Source organism: Anthonomus grandis, chromosome 1 (assembly GCF_022605725.1).
Source record: "Anthonomus grandis grandis chromosome 1, icAntGran1.3, whole genome shotgun sequence".
NCBI lineage: Eukaryota > Metazoa > Arthropoda > Insecta > Coleoptera > Curculionidae > Anthonomus > Anthonomus grandis.
Genome location: NC_065546.1, coordinates 8,227,358 through 8,246,648, shown reverse-complemented (window position 1 = coordinate 8,246,648; position 19,291 = coordinate 8,227,358). Strand labels below are relative to the sequence as shown.

Sequence of the window (19,291 nt, the reverse complement as noted above, 5' to 3'; positions counted from 1 at the left end):
ATATCGATAATTACGTCAAACTATCGATAGTTGTTGATAGCAAGACTATATCTATAATATCGATAGTGCTATCGATAGTATCCAACCACTAGTCAATGCCTTGTATGGACTTGTGGGTACTATAACTGAACATCTAGACAAAAATAGTAAGTGCCTTGTGACATTCCTGGAGTTATCAAAGGCATTTGATACAGTCTGCCATTCAATCTTATTGGAAGTTCTGGAAAAATATGGTATACGAGGAAACGTTTTGTTACTCTTAAAGAACTACCTATCAAATAGGGTACAATACACCAAAATTCAGGATACTATTAGGGAGCCAAAGATTGTAAGGACTGGGGTGCCACAGGGCACTGTGCTGGGACCCATACTATTTAATATCTTCATGAATGGTATAAATGAGATAGATTTGCGTGGAAAGATATTTTCCTACGCAGATGATACTTCTGTGGTTTTCTATAGAGACACATGGGAAGATGTTAAATCGAAATTGCAACATGGTCTGGCCTTAATAAACAAATTTTTAAACACCTTTAAACTCACTCTAAATAGCAAAAAATCAAAGTTCATTACATTGTCTATAAAGGACACCGGTAGACCAGATTTCCAAAATATTAAAGTCAACAATATAGAAAATTCTATTAAACAGGGTGATTCAATTAAATACTTGGGTGTATACATAGATAAAAACTTAAAATTATCATCATGTAATATATTTTAAAAAAAAATTGGAGCACTAATCCATAATTTTTATATTCTTAGAGAAGTTCTTTCAAGACGAATACTGATTTTGATATATAAGGCTTTAATTGAACCATTAAAAAAAAAATTAAATAAATTCCCAACTATTAGTTATTTATAACTCCTAAACTAAAGAAAACAGAATTACAAACATAGGTATTAGTGATAATAATAAAAGATCAGTTAAAAGTGCCTTTTTAAACATACTTTTAAGTGATGAAAATTGGAGAATTTTCACCATACAAACTCCTCTGACGCATCAATTTGGAGTTATTAAAATCTTTTAATGATCCAGAAGGTATATAAACATTGTGAGTGAAAATTAAAATTTTTCATTCAAATTGTTTAAGCAAAACACCCATATCTTCTTTTAAGAAGATGACAGGGAAAAAGCTTGATTGTTTGTTATAAACAAAGCACAAACTAGGCATAAACTGAATAAAACAAAAGCACAAATTTTTACAAAAAAATACAAGATTTAGAAAAAGCTGCATAGTTTAGATCTTCAATTGGTATTGTCATTTTAAAAGTTTTGTATCTAATGAACTAATTAACTTAAGTATGAAGAGTTGTACAGAGACCAATGCATGTCAGTAGAGTGTTCTAAAAATGTTTTTTAAAACATTTGATTGAATTATTATGCTAATGTTAAAAACTAAATTAACTAAACTAAAGTTACTTGGATTATGCATATGATTTTGAATTAAAATTACTTGGAAATGGCCCTATATACTAACGATTTAATTAATAGAGCGGAAAATTCAATGAAGCATGACTGAACAAAGTTTAAAAATTAAGTATACAATTGTCTATAATAAAGGATTGGAATTTTATCATATGCATCTACTTTTCGATTGGTTCTTAGTGGTTTTACTTCCAATCGTAAGACTTATAAATATTCATTGTCATAATTTTTTTTGATTTTTTGACATGATTTGATCATCTACTCATTTTAATCTTTTGTCTTAATGTTTTTCTTAATGTGTTTTATATAACAATATATCTTCTTTTCTAGGTTAATATCGGCGGTCTAGCATTGTCAGCCAACCACAACATCAAACAAGTAGTTGAAGTGTGTGAAGAACATGAAAAAGAAGAGAAGTTAAACGGTCTCTTAAAACAAATAGCTTCAGATCGTAACAATAAAATCATCGTTTTCGTCGAAACAAAGAAAAAAGTTGACGATATTACCAAAGCTGTTAAGTCTGTCGGCTTTTCCGCCATATCTATTCACGGCGATAAGTCGCAGCCTGAACGTGACTACGTTCTTAACGAATTTAGGACTGGTAAATTCTCGATTTTGGTAGCTACTGACGTCGCCGCCAGGGGGCTGGATGTTGAAGATGTTAAATATGTTATCAATTATGATTATCCCAATTCCAGTGAGGATTATGTACATAGAATTGGTAAGTTGCCTTTATTTATTAATCACATTCAAATATGCTTTATTGTTCTCAACAAAAAAATGTTATAAACAAAGCCTTATTGTGTCTAATAAAATACAGGGTGTCCATTTATAAACTGACACCTTGTAACTGCTAAGTCAAGAATGAAAAATGACAACAATGTGCGGTTTTCACAGAACTTCATCAATATTTTTAAAGTTTTTTTGAGAGTGTTGCCAAGTTTCAAAATTTACCTGAAATAGGAGGAAAAAAAATGATGATTTTCAAAGGCCGATTTTTCAAAAATTTTAAATGTTAGACCCTGCAAACCCCAATATATGCACATATATTCCTAATTCTATTCTTTTTAACATTAGCATCTCTCCACTAGTTAGCTACATGTCATTGTAAGTTCATTGTGTTGTTCATGGTGAGTGTCACTGAAATATTCAACTACCAAATAGTAGTATATAAGAATTTTTTTAATAGTAATTTAAATTGTTTAGAAGATTTTGCCTCTCTAATGCGTTTAGACAGATAGTTATAAAATTTTATAGCATGTTGGTATAGGAAGACATAAATTACCATGTTGGCGAGTAACATATCTCCGATTTTGGGTGATAAACTTGTGTTGATTTAGCAAAATCATTCCTGTATGTAGAGGCAGTAGATAGTAAGAATACTCTCTTTGATAAAGCACGGCCGACAAGACTCTGTAGGTATCCCGCATGTACAGGGTGGCCAGATAAGAATGCAAAGTGCTGTATTTTGGAAACTATTTGTCGTAGAGACTTGCGGTAAAAATTTTTATAAGTAAATTGGTAAAAATAATACTGTGGAAAATATTTTTAGATTTCCAAGATGGTCGCCAGGGGGCGTAATCGCCATCTTAAACTTTTTAAGTTATTTTTCACTGAAATCTACTCGGTAAATGTTACGAAAAAATATACGCTTTTTAAAGCTCAGCTCTTCTCAAATAATTTTTGTAACACTTTGTGACGTATCTATTAAAATAAAGTGGTGGGGGCAATTCAATGTTTTTTAAAATAAACAGCTGTAACTCCTAAACGACTGAACGCATTTTAACAAACTTGGTCTCGTTGGAAAAAACATTTATTGCTACATCAAATCCGTCTTATCTGTGATATATCTAATGCTTAGTAATGCCGCTAGAGCGCGTTTTTTGATATATTAACAGAAAATTGCAAAATTCTCTAAAAAATTAAATGCAATAATATGACTTTTTTTTCATAAAAATGTAGTAAAATGATGCGGTTTTCACTGGCCTATTTAGCTATCATTTCACGGGTCGATGGATTGGGCGAAGGGGTCAATTGGAGTGGCCTGCTAGGTCCCCCGACTTGACTCCTTTGGACTTCTTTTTGTGGGGTTATTTAAAGCATAGAGTGTATGTAAATAAACCCAACAATTTAGAAGAATTGAGAAATAATATAAGAAATGAGATTCAACGAATACCTCAAGAAATGATACGCAACGTTCTGAGAGAATTCGAATCAAGACTCGCTTACTGTCAAGAAGTTAATGGGGCTCAATTTGAACATTTAATTCGGTCTAGATTAGAATAGTTTCTTTTTGTTCAACGTTTATACAATACTTTTGATTAAATACATTAATATTTTAAATGTTTTTTTAGAAATTCAACCGTAAATTTCTTAGTACCTGTTGATGGTTTTAAAAAAGCTAAAAAACCAGATGGTTTTAAAAAAGCTTCGATAAAAAGTGCAAACCGCATCTGTCTATGTCTAACCGTTTGGATTTTATAACATGTCAAAAGTGCAAATATGCCATTCTTCAACTGTCAATAACTCAAAAACAAATGAAGATAGGTATAGAACATTAAATATGTCTAGAAATTTCTGTTCTTTAAGAATACAGAATAAAAAAATAGGTATTTCCATTTAAAAAATTGAAGAAAACCCGTAGTTAAAAATAAAAATCGACGTGTCCGAGCGTTTTTTTTTTTAACATACCCCTGAATTCTAAATGAATTTATTCCGGACTTTAGGCTCTCACTCTATATCTTGCAGCACGTTTCTGAAGCACAAAGAAAATCTGCAGAAGGTAGTTCACTAACGCTCCCCCAAAAACAGATGGCATACCTCAGATGGGATTCAACCAGGGAGAAGTATACTGAGAAGTACTACCCAATCCTAATAGCTTTATAGCATACTTTTGGGAATTACTTTAGAACTTTTTTATTATGAACTCTGTGTCTCTTTATGGTACTTATTCGATAGTTTTAACGTTTGATGAATTTATGTAATATTGGTTGGAGTGATATTTTAAATGATTTTTGAGGAATTTTTTTTTAATTGGTTGTCTTTGGCACACTTCATTAACAGCATTATTTGAGTTTGCTTATGTGAATATATTCGTGAATCCTATGCGATTAATTATTGGGAAGGGTTTATAAAAGTATTGAATAAATAAAAATAGATTAATAATAAAATCTATTATCTAAGCCACATATTAGAGCCTAATTAGATGACTTCATTCTCAATTAGGTGTCGAAATTGTGGAATATTACCTATAAATTAGCTCTTTATTTGTAGTTTCAACTTATTAAACTACGAAGCATTAGAGTTTGTACATTACTTAATTACATCCTAATAACGCTATGGTTGTTTTCTGAACTGTTGTGTAAATACCTGTTTTCTTTTTAGGACGTACAGGACGTTGTCAACAAATCGGCACAGCCTACACCTTCTTCACGTCAAACAACCAGCGACAAGCCAAAGATCTGATCTCGGTTCTCGAGGAGGCGGATCAGGTGGTCAGCCCAAAACTTCAAGAACTCTCCCAGAGTTCCAGGAATATCCAAACAGGCAGAAACAGGTGGAACCAGAGAAACAAGGTTAATAATCAATATTTTAGAGAAAATAATTACTTTAATGTAAGTAGATTTTTTATTTTAGTATCCAGATACTAACCTTACTGCAATCAGCTACAAATCTCAAATTTTTGTATTCTAACACATTGGTTTTATCACTGGGTATTGCTGTGATGCTTTTTATGCTATATCGTTTATTTCACCCACTCTTTTGTTCACATTTTATGTGTTTTTGAAATTACAGAAATTTGGCTAATAGATCTACAATCTACATGAATCAATACTTTTTCAGCATTCTATTTTCTAAGCACATATGTATATTAACTATTGACATTTCACAATCATATCTTTAAATTGACTTTGTTTTCTGCCTGCTTTATTTTATTGAAATTTTAATCTATTTATTATAATATTTTCACTTAGATGGTTGTTGGATTTGGATGTTTTAATCTCTATGAGATCCTCTGCATCCTGTTTTATTTTTGGCCTAAATCTGACATTCATTTAAGTGCAAAGTTCATCAGTTGTCCCTAGAATTATTCACTTTTATTTTATGTGTTTAACCATGATTATGATCAATCTCACATCAAATATGCATATTAAAATTAAATTTTATGTTTTAGGATAACTCATCGCCAAATTCAAACAACTCCAATAATCGTACATGGCAAAAGAAGCCCCAAACTAACTACAACAATGGAGGGGCGATGGAATTCTACAACAATAGGCAACAAAACAACGGATCTCCCAATGGAGTACAGAACAATAGGGAGAATGGTTTCCAGCCTAAACCGCGATACAATAATGGAGGTTTTAACCAGTACCAGAATCAACAGTACCAGCAGAACGGTCAGGGTTACCAACAGAGTTACAGTCCCCCATTGTATGGGCAGCAGGGCGCTATGAATGGACAACCAAGAAATAATTATGGTAAGGATTTTAGAAGATTTTTTGAATTTCTATGAAAATCAATTATAATTTTTTTTATTACCATGAATACTTTACGGACACAAGTAGAAATTTACCAGCACATATAAAATTTTGCTATTATTTGTAATTTGTCAAATTTATTAACGATATAAAATTCAGTTCACCAGTCATGCCAAACATCTTTAATCAAATGTCTAATGCCTATTTATTTTACTTAGATATATTGTGTAAAAAAAGAATATGATCAAACGCAACAAATAGCAATATATGTATGGCAAATAAAAAATCTTCAGTCTCCCTCCACTTTTGAATTTTTTTTTTGTTTTATTTTTATTTATTTATTTATTTATTTATTTATTTATTTATAACATCATATTATAGTTACACAGTTATATTAAGTTATTACAATATCAAAATTATGCAGTTATATTCCCCTAGATGCAAGCATCTGTATGGGAAGTAATAAATGAACAGTGTACAATAAACATTTTTCTTCTGTTCAACTTATTTAAAGAAAAAATATATACATTAATATGAGCTCCTAAGTATATTTATAAAATAATAACAGTGAGGTAATAAAGTACCTAAACAATTTAACAAGGGAAGGCATCTACTAATATTAGGATACAACAGACTTAAACTTATTAAGATTGTTTACAATATATTCCTTCACTATTTTTGAAAATTTTTTATCTTTGATGTTTCTAATATGTTTAGGTAATAAATTGTACAGTTTTGGTCCTATAAATTTAATGGATCTCTTTCCGAACTCACTATAGCATATAGGAAGAATTAGTTGATTATCTTCATTAGATCTAGTGTTTTGGTTATGGTTTATTGGATATCTAATATTTTCACGATTGTGTATGAAGCAACAAACAGTTATACAGAATAAAGTTCTTATGTTTATATAGGTTTCATTATAAATTTCTTTAGTAGGGTATAAGAATGGAATTCCCAAAACCTTAACATTTGATGCTTCCTGTATTTTATCTGGTAGATTTTGAATATCTAAGTGTGTGAACAATGGTCGATTTATTTTAGTCTTTAAGAATGCAATATAGTTGGTTTTTTGGACATTTAATGTTAATTTGTATATATCAAGCCATTTTTTTACAAGCATAATTCCAGTTTGAGCACATTTTTTTACTTCCTCCTACGTATCTCCGTCAAAAGCAACAACAGTATCATCTGCGTATGAAATAATTATACCGTTTATGTTTAAAGTTGTATGAGTTGATGTACAGAATAAACAACAGGGGTCCCAGAACGGTCCCCTGTGGAATCCCAATTCTCACTGTACATGGGTCACTTAAAGTGTCATCTATTTTAACGTACTGTTGCCGCTCCACAAGATAGTTCGCAAAGACCTGTAACACGGGACCCCTCACCCCGTTTTTCTCGAGGACATCAAGAAGCTGTTTGTGGGGCACCGTGTCAAAGGCCTTCGCCAGATCCAAAAATACTGCTAAGCACTTTTTGCCAAAGTCCAATTTATACCTTACATGTTCAGTGAGTTTGTGCATGGCATCGCCAGTACTCAAGCCCGAAGAAAAACCAAACTGGTTTTCAGACAAAAGTCCATTTTTATCCAAAAACCCGGCTAGTCGCTCCCTCAAACACTTTTCGTACAATTTTGCGAAATTAGAAATTGTACTGATTGGTCTGTAATTATCAATTAAACTTTTGTCTCCAGATTTAAAAATGGGGGTTATAATGGTTGTTTTAAAAGATTTAGGAATAATTCCGGTTTTAAAGATTAAGTTTATTTTATATGTCAAGGGTTCAATTAGATAAATGTGAAGTTTTTTAATTAGTTTTGCTGAAATACCATCATGTCCCGGAGCACTGTTACTTTTTAAAGAGTTTATATGTTTTATTAATTCATTGTGATCTACTGGCCTTAAGAACATTGAGTTATTTGCATTTTTTAATTGAAATATATTTGACGAGTTTGGTATTTTGTTGTACATATCGAGGCCTATCTTAGAGAAGTAATCATTACAAAAATTTGCTTTTTCTTTTAAATTGCAATTATTTTTAGCTTCCATAGGAATTTTTATAGGGATTTTATTTTGTTTTTTATATTTATTGTTATATACAGATATTTCTTATATTTTTTTTAAGTTATTTTTATTTTCATTAATTTTTGTCTTGTAGTAAAGGTTTTTTGTGTATTCAATTATTTTTTTTAATTATTACGGTATCTTTTATACTCTCTTTCTTTTTCTAATCGTTTTTTTTAATCTTCTAATTTTAACTTCTAATTCTAATTTTAATTTTAATCTTTCTTTCTAATTCGTTTTTTTTAATCTATCTCTTTTTTTTATTGATACAATAATGCCATTTGTGATCCAGGGTTTAATTTTTTTGTTAGTTTTATTGTAAAAAATTGATGTTGTTTTACATTTTAAGTAAAGTTCTAAAAATTTGTTTAAGAAAAGTGTATAGGCTTCTTCTGGATTGTTTGTTTTAGACACGTCATTCCAATTTTCATTCTCAAATAAATAATTTAGTTTTATGTAATTTATTTTATTTTTAACATCAGTTTTTACAATATTTTCTATTCTCTTAATATTTAAAGCATGTGAAAAATTTAACATTATTGGAAAATGATCCGTTATATCATAATTAATTATATACGGTTTTGTGTGAATGTTAATTATTTTATTATTGTTCTTTACATATATGATCTAAACATGTGCCTGATTCTGGCCTGGTGATTGAGTTTATATGTGATTGAAAACCATATGAACTTAATGTTGAAATGTAATTTACCACGTTTAAATCAGTATTATTTAAGAGGTTAATATTTATGTCTCCAACTAAAATTTCAACATTATTTGACTTGTTTCCTGACTTTCCTGTAAAATATACATTAAGATCCTGTACAAAATTTTCGATAGATGAGTGAGGAGATCGATAGATACAAGAGATTTCATAGAATTTTTATGTTCCAAAGTTATTCGACCCACCTTTATTTTAGTGGAATCAAGTTCATGAAATGCCACTTTAGCATTGTCTCTTACCATAATAAGAACACCATCATTTGAAATTCAATGACTGTTAATAACCGAACAAAGTTAGATCATACATATGTTTACTTTCAGAGGTGAAGAGAGCGAGATTTTGAGAAAAGAAAGTATCCAGGAATGTCCATTTAATGCATTTATATAGTTTTATTTTATTAAGTGGAAAAAAATGAACACAGAAACTCTTTGCCTTCATTAGTGCATTATTCATTTTAAAAACAGGTGGAGAAAAGAAGTTTGAGTCTTAAATCATGTATGTTGAGACTTTTGACAAAGATCCGAATTGGTACCAGAAAGTTCAAACTTCTTTTTTTTAAATTCTGAATCCGATACAATTCTCGCTTAATTGTGGTCTGATTTGCATGCAAAAGTCAAAGGTATATACAGTATTGTGCAAAAAGAAAGCAACATTGAACTTGCCTGTTATATATCTTTTAGTATCTATTTTATAAGTAAGGTTTATATATTATTTACAAGAATAGTTAGAGCCTGCTTATATTTTCACATTATCATATTTTTTGTATCATAATAAATAAAACACCAAATTGTTTTATGCAAATTTATTATTCAAAAATATAGCAACAAAAAATAATTTTGATTCAAAAAAAAAATATAACCCAGCTAAATTAAAATCAATTCAATATTTCGTGTAGTACCCCTTCTCCTTTATAACATCTGCACATCGTCTTGGCATGGACTCAATTAATTTCATAATATAGTCGTTGTTCACTTCTTTCCAAGCCTTTTCCACTATTTCAAAGAGAATATTGTATTAGAGCATGTTAGGTGCCTGATTTTGGTGTCAATGTAATGCCATAAATTCTCTATAGGGTTTAGGTCTGGCGATTGAGATGGCCAGACCATTACATTTATTTTTTCATTGGATAGCCACCTCTTAACAAATTGAGAAGCATGTTTTGGGTCGTTGTCATGCTGAAATATGGCTGTTACTGGCATGACTTCATCCATATATGGCACTAAATGTGTTTGCAGAATGTCTTTGTACATGAAACGATCCATTTTGCCCACTATTCTTACTATGGGTCCCATGCCACGAGCCGAGAAACATCCCCATACAAGAATATTTCCCCCTCCATGTTTAACTGTGGGGCAAATGTACTTTTTGTTTAATCTTTGTTCACTGGGGCGTCTGACGTACATCACTCCATCGGTCCTGAATAAATTATATTTAGATTCATCACTAAATACGACTTTCTTCCAATCAGCTACAGACCAGTGGACATGAGATTGGGCAAAGTGAAAACGAGCCTTGACGTTCTTCTTTGAGACTAACGGTTTTTTGGCGAGGGGACGAGCAGGTTATTGTTATGCGTAATGGCATCAAGTAATCTTCTCCTTACGGTACTGGAATTTTGCCAAAATTTGGGAAGAAGACAAAAAAGGATTTTCTTTGGAAATTCGTAGCAGCTGCCTATCCATCCTCAAATTTGTTTTTCTGGGTCTACCAGGAATGGGCGCCGGTGCAGCTGTTCCAGTAAGGCGAAATTTTGTGCAAACTCTGGATACGATTGACCTGTGAAGTCGTAAGCTTCTTGCAATGTCACTCTGCCTAACACGATTTTCGTAATGCTCCACAATAATTTTTCTTACATCACCAGAGACGATTTTTGAGCGAACCATTTTTAGTTTATTCTGAGATTCAAAAATAACAACCTTACAGCAGGTAAATCGATATTTAACTGATAAAATAAATGCGAAACAAGAATGTTGCTATATTTATGCACATTGTTTAAATAAACAAACATGAAGTTCCTTACTCTGCATTGGCATTCTTATGATATCTCGGTATATTTATAAATAATACAGAGGCATGTACTTAAAAGTAAAGAAATAATATGGAATAAATAAAGGAGCAAATAATATTTTTGAAAACATCGCTTGTTGCTATATTTATGCACAATACTGTACATTTAATTTTTTTAGAGTGTTGTAATTGCAAGAACAAAAAGCCAATATTGCAAAATTTACAGTGAATTGTTTACAAATGTTCATATAAATTTTTTGTTGAGATTGGCAAAGGATTAATTGGTTAAAGTTTGTCTGCATACTTTCAGGTCAAATTAAGCTTTATTATTAAAAACAAAACAAAAAATGCATAAATACATAAATACAGTTAATGTGGCACAGTTCGAGAATAATTCATATGCGGCATCGATATTAGTCAAAAAGTGCTTTATTAGTCCAAAAAACATACATATTTTTATTGTCAAAGCATAGGTAAGGCTATAAAACGAAGCCGAAAGTGAGACAAAGATTAAAAAAATATAAATGAAACAGATTAAGCTAAAACTTTACATATAATAGATACACTATAAAAAAACACAAAAAAAATCTTACACATTATCTATGTAATCCCAATATATGCTATAATAAGCCTTGTTTTGGAGTTCTCACGGCAGTCCACGAAAGTTCTTAAGGCATGAAACAGTTCTCAGAGGAGCAATGGGTAAATGATGATCCATTGAAGGATGCCCAATTAGCAATTTTTCGACGCGACAACGTTGCATTGTTACGTTGTCTTAACCGTAGAGACAACCCCGTTTTACATCAATTTGAAAGAGATTTTTTTGGGTGTCTCAACGTTACGCAGTGACTACCCGTTAAGTTTCTGAACGCTTTTGTAACGTTTTTAGAGGTACTGATTTTTGGGCAGATGGACGCCATAACGGCAGAAAAATTAATTACTTTTTTAACAATAAACTAATATAACCAGTAGGCAGCTACTCCAAAAATACAACCTTTTTAATCCATCTTTTGAACAGTCCTTAATTATATTTGTTTTGTATGTAGTTTAATATAGTGAATTATACGGGTAAGATACCCGTTTTGAAAGATTTACAAGCACTTAATTTATAAACGGAACATAGTTTATTGTGAAGATATGTTATTTTAGCCCTAAATAATACGCGTGCCCTGAATTTATAGCGGATTTCGAAAAAAAAAAGTAATTTTTTTATTGGTTACATGAGAAACTCGCTGTCGTTGTCCCTGGTTGGCCTGAAGCAAGAGGAAGAACGGATGTACCTAACGCAAAATTTTAGTATTTAAATTTCTGTTTGCAACTTTAATAAACAAAAACTTTAACTTTTACAAAAAAATTGATAAGCTCTTCGAAAAATGTAAAAGTTCTCTTTGCTGCTGCTATATAAATCCTAAAAAATAAAACTTTATAAATTTTACCATTGTTTTCAAATAGGTTAGTCTCTTGTGTAAAGAAAGGCTATAAAGTAGGATATAGGAACCATGAAGGAAACCATTTACCAAAAGTAAACGCAGTATTTTAAACTTTAAATATGTGTTTTGTAATTGTATCTTCTGCAACTTTCATTGATTCTTTATAATCCATATCAACTTTAGGTAAGCTAGTTGTAGGCATTTTTGCTTCCATTGCAAGTTTTTTTTTGCGTTTTTACATAGGTCTTTATATCTCTTCATTTTTTAAAGCAAAACGAAAATAATAAATCCCAATAATTCCAAGCAAAAAATGAATTGAATATTGTTTCTTCGTCTTATTCTCTCTACCTTTGTTTTTCATCTTGTTCCTAAAACTCTTTTAACATGTCGAAAAGCTCCGTCTACAGCGAAAAATGCTTAACACAGACGATCAGGCAATGTAATATCAATTCGCTAACGATGAGGTAACGTTGTTCTTACTGGGTTTTTGATTCGAAAAGTTGTCCACGTCTGCACGTCATTGTTTCAAGTGTAAATTACTACTGCTACCATCTATAGTAAAAAAATACATTGTAAAAACAGCAGAGTTTTACAACAGTTGCGATAAAGGTGCAGTACGTCGAAGTTTGGTCGAAAATAAACGTCGTTGCAAAACTAACTAAATCTTACACTGAAAACGACGTTGCAACTAGTGAAAATAAGAGTAATCTTAACTTAGGTGACTGGTGTAAATTGTTACTTGGCTGTGCGTTGTAAGGGTGCTGACGCAAATGTCTGTTTTAACCCATTTTTTACCAATGATGCGAAAACGCAACAGTCATATTAATTTTTTTTTATAATATAAACAAAATAAAAAATGAAATATCTAACGTTACTATAGTATTTACTAAGGTTGAATTAAAAAGATTTTTAAAACACTCAATAAATAAACCAGTGTTTTAATTTTTAAATTTTTATTCCAAATCAAGCAAAATTTTAATGTCTAAACATACTTTCAAATATTATTGTTTATTATTGGTAAGCATAATACAGGCGAGATTTGTTTAGCTGAATCGTATTGCTAACACGTGTGTATTTACCTTTTTTTACTGACAACAAAAAAATGTTACAAATTCCAAAATACTTGACTCCAAATTGTAAATGTTGCGAAAACGCATCACTGGGAAAATACCTTATCTGTATTTTGGTCGAAATAGCGCTTGAGTTGCCACCGGTATCACCTAGAGATATTGCGGTTTAGGCTTGTATGTGTGTGTTTGTGTGTAAGAAAGTTTTTAGTAATATTGAATTTTAATCGGTGCTAAGTGTATGTGTATTTTCGAAAAACATGCCTAAATTTCTTACGCAAAAAGAGCTGGAGAGTGCTTTACATGAAGTAGTAGATGAATTGGAAACAGAACATTCCGGAGATGTTGGTAAGATCTACTAAGTATTTTTGTTAGGCCTGTTATGTAGACGGAAATTATTTTAGTTGAAATTGATGCTGTTTATATTCCTCCAGAACCAGATAGCTTGACTGACGAAGAAAATATAGATGACGATGTAATTGCTGTAAACGAAAAAAACAGCTAAAATGATGTGGACATAGCGGGCACATTTGAATTACAGATAAGACAGGACAATGAATTTGACTGGGATTCGTCTGATGATGAGAGTTTGGCAGAAAAGAAACGGAAAATCGAAAGGTCTAACACCAGCCAATTTCAAAGTAGGGAACCAAAATGGAAAAAGGGTTCAATTCCTATGATGTCCCAGCCTATTTTGAATGAAGGCCCTGCGCTTGAGAAATTGGTAGATTTACATCACGGAAAGTCACCTTTAGACATTTTCTTTTTGATGACCAAGTATTAAATCTTATTGTAAGATTTTCGGAAAAATATGCAAAAGACAATAATCGACATGATTTTGAGTTGGATAAATATGAATTACTAAAGTTTATAGGACTGCTAATATTTACAGGTTATCATAAACTACCACAAACACAACTATATTGGTCAACTGATGAAGACAAGGGGATAGACATTGTGAAAAAATGTATGAGTCGAAATAAATTTTACAATATAAAAAAAAAACTCAATTTGTCAGATAACGCACAATTAGATATAAATGTCAAGTACAAAACAGCTTAGGCCATTTTTTGATCTCATAAATCAGAAAATGTTGCAGTTTGGTATATTTTCACACTGTCTGTCCATTGACGAACAAATGGTTCCTTACTTTGGCAGGTACTCCTGCAAAATGTTTATTAGGGGTAAACCCGTTAGATTTGGTTTTAAATTATGGTGTATTTGTTCGTCAGACGGTTATTTAATCAGTTCATTCCATACGCAGGAGCAAATTCAAATAAACAAAAATCTGTATTAGGTATGGTTGGGCAAGTTGTTGTTGATTTATTGTCTATAGTGAATGACCCAATGAAGCATCAGGTATTTTTTAATAATTATTTTTCTTCGTTTCAATTATTTTCATATCTTACCGATAAAGGTTATTTTGCGAGCGGAACTATAAGGGAAAACAGAACCCTCCGCTGTCCTTTAGAAGGGACCAAAGAAACACTAGACAAAAACGCGGCTACTACATTTCGGCACATGACACACTGTCAGTGAGGTCTCATTAGTTAGATGGAACGATAATTCAGTGGTCACGGTAATAAGTAACCATTACAATGACGAACCATTATACCGAGCTAAAAGGTATGACCGTAAAGCAAAAAAAGACAATCCTATTCAGCAACCTAATGTTATCAAGATGTACAACAAATTCATGGGGGGAGTAGATCTCCACGATAACGGGATAGCCAATTATAGAATAGGGATATCTGAAAAAAGTGGTGGTGGCCTTTGTTCGTTAACACTATAGATAGCACTTTAGTCAATTGTTGGAAGGTTTATAACATTGTGAGTGACAAAAAATATTAGTCAACCGATCAAACAATATTAGTTAAATCGTACATTGCTCTTCGCCTGATAAAAACTGAATCTTCCATTCCTACATCTATTACTACCCCTAGGGCAGTTCTTGAGCAAAGATATGATAATATCGGTCATATTATCACTAAATCGCTTCACTCCAGACATAGATGCAAAATATGTAGTAGTCAAACCGTATTTTTATGTAAAAAATGCAACATACTTCTCCAAACCGATTGTTTTGAGCGTTACCATAAAAAGTAAAATTACTTTTTTTGTTCATATTATTATATTTAGCCAATGATGCGAAAACGCAACATGCCCTTTTTTGAAAGTTTTTGAATGTAACTTTTTTTGTGTCATAATCTTCTTTTCTAACCTATTTTAATACATAATAAATATTGCTATTCAAAAAATTGTTTTTTCATGCCCTGGTAAAATATGGGTTAAAAGAGACCTATTGATTATTTCAGGTCAAGGTAATCAACGATCGTTTAACGCCCCCCGTTACAACCGCCAGCAACAATACCAAAACCCGATGCAATCGACGGCTTACGTACAAGCGGGCGGAAATCAGGCCTACGTGATGCAGGCTGCGGCCGCTAACCAAGGCATGCCGAACGGCCTCGAGACGATCATCAGCCACAAATTCTTTCAGAGTCGTGGGCTTACGGGGGCGGCGAATCCCTGCGCCTTTCAACAGAGCCAGGGAGGCCCCTACGGTCAATACGCGCCTGCCGCCCATGTCGGTTATCCCGCTTACGCGCCGCAATATGCCGCGCCACCTACCGCCGCAGTGCAGCAGTAGTGGTTTGTAAAATGTATGGAATGGGTGTTTGTGTGAAAAGAGTAACGGGCGGAGGAGCAATTAATGGGTAAATGCGGAAGTTTTTTTAGTAAATTTATATGCAAAAATATATAGCAGATTGGAATATCTGACTGAAAGCTGAAAGACTTTGAAAAGTTCGTTTTACAGTAATGGTTGTAATTTGCAAAAAAAAGTAAATATTTATTTTTTATCATTAGAAAATTACTTCAATATTATAAATTCTACATCTACCCATTAATCTGTTTAAATGCTCTTTCAAGCAATACTCTTGATCTGCAAATACTTGCCCACGGAAAAAGTTCGCTTCTAGATATAATTTTCAAATTTTCCAGCATTTTTATAATTTTTTTGTTGAAGGTAACTTGACGTCGATCTGAAAGCTTATAAAGTAAAGAAAAGTAATTTTTTTAAACAACAATATAATTTTGTTTAATACAAAATGTGAGATACAATCTATTTAATTTAAACTAGTCCATTTTGTGTTGAATAGCTCGTTTTCACGCTATTGCGGATGCTCGCTGCCAGCTCCCCGCTCTAGCCACCTTTCTCTCTCTCTCTCTCTCTCTCTCGAAGTATGTCAGAGACCTTTAACGATTTATTTCTCAATTTAGCGTTTTAAAATTTCGTTTCCCTCGTGTGAGTTGAAGCGAAGTTCTATCGATGTGTGAATTAGATGTTAGTTTTTAATAGCTTACCTGTATGCCGTTGAAATGCACGAAACATATAGAAGGGGAGTTTCGGCTAATTTATTAATAATAGTATTTAAATAATATTCGAAGAAGAATTAAATGAGATACATAATATTATAATATTGATGCTATGCGGTGCTAAATATCGTACCAAAATGATCCCAGTTGTTGACCGACTCAGATAATCTATAGTAGAACAAACAAGCAGTATTTTTTAATTAATATTTATATAATTCATATTAAGGAATATTATAGATCTTGTTTAGGTTATAGTTAGGTGCCAAAATTATGTGTTTTTTGTTGGTTGAAGCATGCATTGTTATAAATTCGCGTCTGGGTCTATAAAGTCATTTTACTAATTTTTTGCAGTCAAGAATCTATATTTTGTTATTAGGTATATAGTGAACATAAGTTATGCAAAAAAAATATTTTAAAATAAGTTAAAGTTTTAAACTTCAGGAAATCATTGACAATGTAGAGATGGTTCTCCAATGTCCCAAATTATTCACATTGTTTTAAAAGAGTCACAAGTATCAATAAATACAATATGAATTAATACTTTTTTTTTAGAGTAATCCTTAACTTTCAGTATAAATTCCATTTAAATTTTTACAAGTATTAATAAGTGAAATAAGAATTAATACTTTTTTTTTTATTTAAAATTCAAGAAGTAAAAGTTTTAGTCTTAAATAATTGATACTTAGTTAATTTTTTGACAAGTAAACCTTAAGTTCCTATTTTTAGATCGTTTTCACGAAAAATTGACGAAAAAAAGAAACAAAATGGGCTGTGCTTTACATAAAAATATGGATGCTGACTGCGCCGAAATTAGCCAAAGAGTGAGAGTCATAATAATTGGTTTCGATTAAAGAAACTGTAGGTTCTGTATGCAAGTAGCCACTGATTTTTCCCTATATTCGTATCATTTTGCGTATATTATAATGTTCCCCTTGATGACAATAAACTAATATTAACCTAAAATAGTATTTCAAAAAAAAATCGCTAGTTAACCATAACTATACGGTTGTTAAACTCGAATTTTACTTTGAAACCTGACTGTTTGGGTTAATATTCAAAAATATTGTAAATGGGGTATAAAAGAGGATCTTGCGGACTGCTAGTGTCATGTAAATATGTAGTATTAAGTATTTAAAATATATCTCGTTTGTCGTTCGTAGGCGTGGTGCTAATATCGCTCGTGATTCAGAGAAGTCCTGGATATTTATAAGATAAAACTGGTTTTAATGACCACACAACCCTTACCTGATAAATTTGTTCATTCAGCGTTCCCAGTAATATTCTATAAATATGCCTGAATTTCGCTAAAAATACAAAAAAGGCAAATTAGCTCACGGTGTCATCTGTGATATTCTAGAAAGTAACAAAAAAATGAAGGTAGCAAAGAATAATAACAATTAACTGTTCCGAGTAATTCAAGAGGCGCGTTAAATTTTTAACGATTTAAATATATAAAATATGTGATATTTATTCCCAAATGCAAAGACTGAAATAACTATTTTACTAGACGTATTAATTTCGTTTAGTTTCGTGTGTGTCTTATTTATTTATAAACAAACCATTATACTCTGTAGGCCAGTTTTTTACTAGTATCAACAATCAGGGTATATTTCATCAATATTTTCTGATAAATCTGTCCAAATGTAACTATAGCAAATTAGAGTTGTTCCCAGTTGGCCTACAGACGATGTTTATATAAGTTAAAAGCGTACCTCATATTCGGACTCGCTGTGCATAGAATAAAATTCGAAGCATAAATGCACAAAGTAAGGTTATTTAATTATTCTGTGATGTTATCGTTAAGCGCCATTGCATCATACGATTGACGAATCATTAATCTTTAAAAAGAAATGATATTTTATTAGTAACAAAGTACCTTAAAATAATATATCCACCACGTTTGTTTAAATTACCTAGTGATAAAAAGTGGTTTTTGGGCGGAGATGCGATCCAAAAAAAAGCATGTTTAGGTTACTTAAAGATAAAAAGTTGGTGTACGATATCCTGTCGATAAAGGTGATATCTATCAAATATACTCTTCTGTAAGTTTCAAGAGAAGTGCATTTCTTGTATGTAATACAGTATTATAATAATCTAGAGTTAAGAAATTTTGGAATCTTGTTTGTTTTTTTTTGTTTACGGTTTAAATCTTATGTTGGATGGACACAATATAATTAATACTTTTTCCATTCAGACAGAAATAAATGTTCTTATTGTGGATCTTGTGTTTTTTTTTCTACATACCTACAATTTTATACCTGTAGCTGCTGTATGATAGAAGAACGGTTTTGCACTTGCAATGGGACCGTCGACAGTCTATCGGGCCGGAGACTGGTTGGGTTGGTTAGTGGCCGTGTATTGCAGCTTTGCCCCGTTTAATTAACACACAGAGCGGCGTCGAAAATATATTTAAATTTAAATATCTTGGAAACAATTACTCGTAGTAAGTTGAAGTAAAAATTATTAGACATTGAATATTTTTAGCCATAAATTTAAAAAGTTACTTTTTATTTTTAAGCCTTACAGTAAGTAAAAAAAATATCTAAAATTTTTAACTGCTAATTATTTCAAGAAAATGAACATAATGTCTCACAATTGCCTAGGGTAAAATTATGTTAAAAACTAGATAATTATTAGACACGTTTTATTTCAAATAATATACTTTCCGGAAAAAAAATTAACACAAAATTATTTAAAGTGTTTGTACAAAAA

At 31.5% G+C, this 19,291-nt stretch overlaps 1 protein-coding gene across 5 annotated transcripts in view; it reads left to right on the top strand.

Moving 5' to 3' along the window:
- LOC126742769 (uncharacterized) overlaps nt 1–18,799 on the top strand; it is a 34,204-nt gene extending 15,405 nt beyond the window's left edge. For 4 of the 5 annotated variants that reach the window (XM_050449746.1, XM_050449659.1, XM_050449829.1 and 1 more), the window contains 4 exons: nt 1,757–2,147; nt 4,811–5,040; nt 5,601–5,907; nt 15,517–18,799. In XM_050449746.1, the coding sequence (XP_050305703.1) occupies nt 1,757–2,147; nt 4,811–5,040; nt 5,601–5,907; nt 15,517–15,851 (1,263 nt within the window). In that variant the 3' untranslated portion in view covers nt 15,852–18,799. The remainder of the gene's footprint in view (nt 1–1,756; nt 2,148–4,810; nt 5,041–5,600; nt 5,908–15,516) is intronic. The other variant, XM_050449904.1, reaches the window with a different exon arrangement.
- The last annotated feature ends 492 nt before the right edge of the window (nt 18,800–19,291 follow it).